The sequence below is a fragment of the Elephantulus edwardii genome, unplaced genomic scaffold, assembly GCF_000299155.1.
Source record: "Elephantulus edwardii isolate Elephantulus edwardi_28Jun2011 unplaced genomic scaffold, EleEdw1.0 scaffold00147, whole genome shotgun sequence".
In the NCBI taxonomy this organism is placed as follows: Eukaryota; Metazoa; Chordata; class Mammalia; order Macroscelidea; family Macroscelididae; genus Elephantulus; species Elephantulus edwardii.
This window is the reverse complement of record NW_006399897.1, coordinates 7,870,321-7,876,320: the sequence shown is the minus strand read 5'-3', so window position 1 is coordinate 7,876,320 and position 6,000 is coordinate 7,870,321. Positions and strand designations below refer to the sequence as shown.

At 36.3% G+C, this 6,000-nt stretch overlaps 1 protein-coding gene across 1 annotated transcript in view; it reads right to left on the bottom strand.

The window, feature by feature from the left end:
- The window catches only part of MYO16 (myosin XVI), a 951,959-nt gene that overhangs the window by 835,162 nt on the left and 110,797 nt on the right, over window positions 1-6,000 (bottom strand). Inside the window, exon 2 of the mRNA XM_006894620.1 lies at window positions 5,153-5,416. Within this exon, the coding sequence (XP_006894682.1) occupies window positions 5,153-5,378 (226 nt within the window). The 5' untranslated portion in view covers window positions 5,379-5,416. The remainder of the gene's footprint in view (window positions 1-5,152; window positions 5,417-6,000) is intronic.

Genomic DNA, 6,000 nt, shown 5'->3' with positions numbered 1-6,000 from the left:
TAAACAACATAAACAGTCTTCCAAGTCTTCCTGAAAAATATACAACCAGGAGAAGATAAAATAGATGAATGGGACCTTCTAAGAATCAAATCCCTATGAACATCCAAAAACTTCTCCAACAGGGTAAAAAGGGAAGCCACGGGCTGGGAAAAATATTTGGTAATGACATCAGATAAGGGACTTAAATCTAGAATTTATAAAATACTTGAGCACCACAACAAGATAAAGGTAAATAATCCAATTGAAACATGGGCACAGGATATGGACAGACACTTCACCAAAGAAGACATTCAGACGGCCAATAAGCACATGAAGAAAAGTTCAATTCCTCTTTCTTACGTAGCATTAGCAGTAAATGTAGCAGTAGCATTCTATGCAGTTTATGATTTTTCCTGTGGAACACAGCATACTGCTCTCATTTTCTGTCTTAATTTCTGGTCATTCATAGCTCTTCCACCTAATTTCTCTCAACTCTTAATCGTAGGTGTCTCAAGATATTTCCTAAGAATTTCTGTATTTTTTTTTCTAACTATTCCCTAAGCGATCTCACCCAACCTTTGAGATTGTGAGGGCAGTGTGTTGTTCTGTGGTACTTAAGTCATTTATATGTCTGTTTTAAATTGTTGTTGGTCAAACATTCTTCTAGGAAATGTAGCCCTGGTGTGTCCACTTGCATTACAGAGGTAAACTGTGGTTGCAGTGAAGCTGAACACTATGACACTGATGTGTCAAATGGGATAATGGTTACCCACGGTGGACAGTGTTTGGTGGTGCTCCCGGATTAAAACAAGCTTCGAAGCAGGAGTGGCATCCACTTCCGTAAACAGCTTGCCTCTGGAAACACTATGAACCCAGTGAAAGGATTAAAGTCACACAGGTGTCGAGGAATTTTGTTCATAGGGTCGCTATGAGTCACCTATGACTCAACAGCACTTAATAACACAGAGAGAGACCAGTTGGCCTAGTGGACCACAAGTGATGCTCCGAAGCCAAAGGTGGGTGACTAATCTGCTGCCGTCAAGCCTCTTCTTAATGGTTTTTGGTCAAACATTCTTTTCTAGAACCTAGAAAGTTAATGTCTATGGATATTATCATTTTCCTTAACCCAATGAAACTCATATTTGGCTTCTAACATAACAGAACTGTTGTGGTTTTTGTTAGATGTCATCAACTACAACTATTGATGATGTTATGAACAACAGATCTGAACTCTGTCCTATCCTCTACCATCTTTACCAGCTCTGATATGTCCAACCCATTGTTATAGTCACTTTGTCAATTCATCTTGTTGAGGGTCTTCCTCTCTTTCTCTGACCTCTATCATTTACAGCATAGACTGTTTTTCTAAGGACTTTTTCCAATAACTGGCCCCTCCTGATAACATGTTCAAATTATGTAAGAAGAAATTCTATCATCTTTGCCTCTAAGATGAACCCTGGTTTCGCTTCTACCAAGATAAACTTATTTGTTCTTTTGATAATCCATAGAATACTCAGTACTCATCTTCAACACCATAATTTAAAGACATTGATTCTTCTTCTGTCATCCTTATTCACTATAAAACTTTCAGATGCATAGGAATTAACTGAAAAGATCACAGCTTGGATCAGGTACACCTTGGTCTTTAAATTGTCATCATTGCTCTTTAATACTTTAGAACAGTCTTTGACAGCAAATTTTCTCAATGCAACATGTTTATGATTTCTTGAAGTTGATTCCATTAATACTGATTTTCGATCCAAGCAAAATGAAATAAGAGATAAATTAAAATGTTTCAACATCCATTATGTATTGTGTATCAGTTCCGTGGTGAAGATTTTTCTTTACTTCATGTTGAAAGGGAATTCATATTGAAGACTGTTTTATAACACAGCATGTTGATGAGTCTTTCTCCAATCTTAACACTATGTTATTCTACATCGTGTCCATTTTCTAAAATTATTTGCTCATCATACCAATTTAATTGATATGAAGAATAGATAAAACTCTAATACATATCTTTCCTGATTTTACATTATGCAGTATTTCTTTGATCTGTGCAGACAACAGCTTAAAAATGTATGTGCAGTATAAATCATTACAAATCAGCAATATAAAAGTAATGCACTCTCTAAAGTCTGTTCAATACTATTTCTTATCAATGTTATTCCAAAATTATAGCAATAATTTGATTGTTTTTCACTATAGCCCTGTCTCACTTCAGTACAAACCATCATCACCTCATGCCTAGCTTGTAACTTAAACATCTTTAGTTATTTCTTGCTTCTAGCCTTCTAATGGTCTAACATAAAGTGAATTATGCTGCTAATACAAAGGCCAGTGGTTCAAATCTACCTGCTGCTCCACAGGAAAAAGATGGGCAATCTATTTCAAGGTGATTTACAACCTCTGAATACTCCCTGGAGGGTCATCTACGGGTTGGTTCTAACTTGATGGCAATGAAAGCATCTAAGAGGCAACATGGGATGCAATACATGGACAGAACCTATATATGTATAAGAACAATGAGGTCTCTTTCTGACTCAAAACTTTCAAATGGCCTCAGAGACCACTCAGTACAATAGACAAAGTTCATTCTTTGACCCTTCAAGTAATTACATGATCATGCTCTAGGTTCTCATCCTCTCCAATTTAACCTCCTTCTACTCATCTCACTTTCTATTCTGTCTAGCATGCTGGTTGCTTAGCTGCCCCTCTAACACCTGGGTTCTCACTCTGCCGATGTCTTCATGTTAATGCTACACCCCATCAGAGGCTTTCCTTTAGATATTTATCATTCTTTATCTGATTATTTTCACCCATAAAAGTTAGTCGGACATCGTAGAGGGAGACATGTTGTTATTGTTGTTGTTGAATTCATGACTACCTGACATAAAAGAGCTTTGATGGCTTAGTGGTAAGAAACTGAACTGCAACCCGAAAGGCATGTGGTTCAAATCCATCAGCTGCTCTGTGGGAAAATGATGGACAATCTCCTCTCATGCAATTTACTGACTTTGAAAACCCACTAGAGAGCCAGCTATTGGTCGGTTCCAATTTGACAGTACACAATGGCAACAACCTGACACATGATAAAGACTTAATGCACACAGCATTTTTTTCACAGGACATATGGTTCGTGTCTTTGCATTTTGCTCCCATTCTCGCTTCAAGTATCACAGTTCACTTTCCTGTGTATAGACTGGAATTATGTCAAGTTCCTGATATACTTGCTTCCAATACTTATTATCATTCTTCCATTTATTTTACTGACAAATCTCCCAGATTAATGAATCTTCATTAGAAATTCTATAGCGTATTATTTTCCTTTTTAGGAAACTGCAGTGTCACCCACATTAGCTTCTGCTTCAAGATCAGAACTTGACATGTCTTATTCTACTTTTGCCTTCCACTCCTGTCACATAGATTACCATGTTTGGACACTATTTAAGTCCAACAATTTAGTCAAGATATCGGCTCCATGTTCACTGAGGGACACATATGCCCATCCTTCCTTCAAACATCTAATCTAACTTTTTTTCCCCTTTTTTTTTAAAATTTAGGTTATTTTTCATTTCAATGAATATCTATCTGCAGAGATTTTGGAATTCCATCCATTCATTGTTGCACCCTTATCCCCGCACAAACCCTGCCCCCATTTGCTCCTCTCCTTGAAAAGCAAAAGAAAAACTCCCTCATTGGTACACAATCACCCCCGCACCTCCCCAAACCCCACCCCCTACCCCCAAATATAATCCACTCTGCAACCCTCATTGCATACTCCTACGATAAAAATAATGCCCTAAAATATGATACTTTTAGACTATTCTCTCCCCCATAGACTTCAATGCCATAAACATCAGGCTGGCATTGGGGTGGGGGTAAGACTTACCTAACTTTTAAGGTCCGTCTCTCACAAATCATGCTTTTTAAGACTCTTAGACAATTACTTCAGTTCAACTGACCTCATTATTTTTAACTGGTTTTGTATTTATAAGGAGCCTTGATGGTGTAGTACACAATGTGTTGGGTTGCTAATTAAAAGTTGGTAGTCTGAATGCACCAAGTCACTCTGTGGAAGAAAGACAGTCAGTCTCCTTGTATAGAGAATTTCAGCCTCAGAAAATAAATGGAAGATTGACTCAAAAGTAACGGGTAGGGTTATTTTCTCTCTTTCTCAGAATGGATGTTTTGATGGAATGATTTACAGTTTTCCTGTTCCTTGATCACTATAGTGTTAGCACAGTTCCATACTTATATAAGTGCTCAGAAACAATCTGGATGGTTGATGAGTATTTTCTAAAGCATTATAATAGCAACAGTTGCTACTTAAATTCTGGATATGGTGTTAAGGGATTACTTTTCAAAATGGCTTTCCTATCCCCTGATCTTCTAAGATTCAATTCTACTAAAAAGCATGACCAGATCACCATCCTAGTGCCCCTGGAGGATGGAATGTACCTCTGCATTCTTCTGAGAAGCTTGCATCTTAGACATATTGAGGCTTCCATGCTCCACTTGCCTGAGATTCCTACATTATCAACAGCTTTATGAGCTTCTTAGAGATCGTTCAGGGAATTGTCAAGCCCAAAAACACTTTGGGCTGGGGCAAAGAGGAACTGTTAATATTAAACATGATGGAGTGGGAAAACAGTGGGTGTATTCTTTCACTCCTATGAATTTCTTTTCAACTCTAAAGTTATAGAATTTGTCTATCACCTCAAAACTTTTAAGGTACAAAAGATTTTCTATATATGTTTTCATACATGCCTTTCCCTTTCATTATTTTTAAATTAATGCATAGCATATAATTTAAGGACTTCATTCTAATTAGGTTTACTCTGACAAGCAGTCTTTTGAAATCCCAATGAAGCAATTCTGATTTACACACTTACTCACTTACTGTCAACACTCAACAATAGCATTTAGAGATTTGCAACTTCTTCTTTTTTTTTTTTTTTAGATTTGGAACTTCTAACAATGATCATTGGAAATGATATTTCCCCTCTGAAAGTCTCAGACAGTTTAAAAAAGGAGGCCTTAGTACTTAAAAGAAATTTTATCACCTAACCCCCCTACCAACAAATAATAATTTAAAAAGTATTATATTTAAAGCAAACAAAAACATGGAAAATCTCTCATAAAACTTGGCAAAATTTGTTCTGGTAAGTACCTTCTTTGTCGTTATGATGGATAATTGCATCCTGGAGCATGTCACCAAGGTTAAAATGAACTTTTTGATTCTTTCCATGCTTCAGCTTTTTCAGGAGTCCTTCCTGCTTTTGAAAAGCCTTCTCTCGTTCATAGTAGGCTTTGATTTGTTCACAGCGCATGCGCTTCACCAGTCGCTGCCTTTGGCCGAGGGGAAGGGACTCCAGCAAGCACTGGTCAATTTCCATTTCATGGGATCGAAAAACATTACATAGCTGAAAGCAACCTAAAAGTAAAACAATAGGAAATATCATTACATCTTTTATTACAACACTACCATATGTCGCTAGAAATCACACTTTTACATCACCTATTACATAAGTTATAAAATCATTCAGTCATCTCTGCCACCTGACATGGGAACATGAAACACAATTTATAGACGAGAGAGAGAAATCTGATCTCATTCGGGACTGCATAGTAATGAAATGAATAACAGAATTGGGTATGTTGCATTGCTAGACATTAAAATTAATGAATTAAGACTAGTTTATTTCTTTAAATCCATACACAAGTGTAAATGTTTTACCATCATATTAAGCACCTTCATGTTAAAAATATCTGTGTTTTATTATTTTATTAAACACATATAATTAAATAAAGCTGATAAATCTTTAGATATCGAGTTTGGTAGACACCACTCTAGGATTTGTGGAAACCCTAATAAAATTGATTTGCCTATTATAAGATTATTCTGCTAATCTTAAATTACAAAACATATGTTTTCAAGTATTTATATGAAAGAATATTCCCAGAAATTGATTAATGATCTCTTTCTCATGATCAGTAATATGCATTTCTAAGAGACTT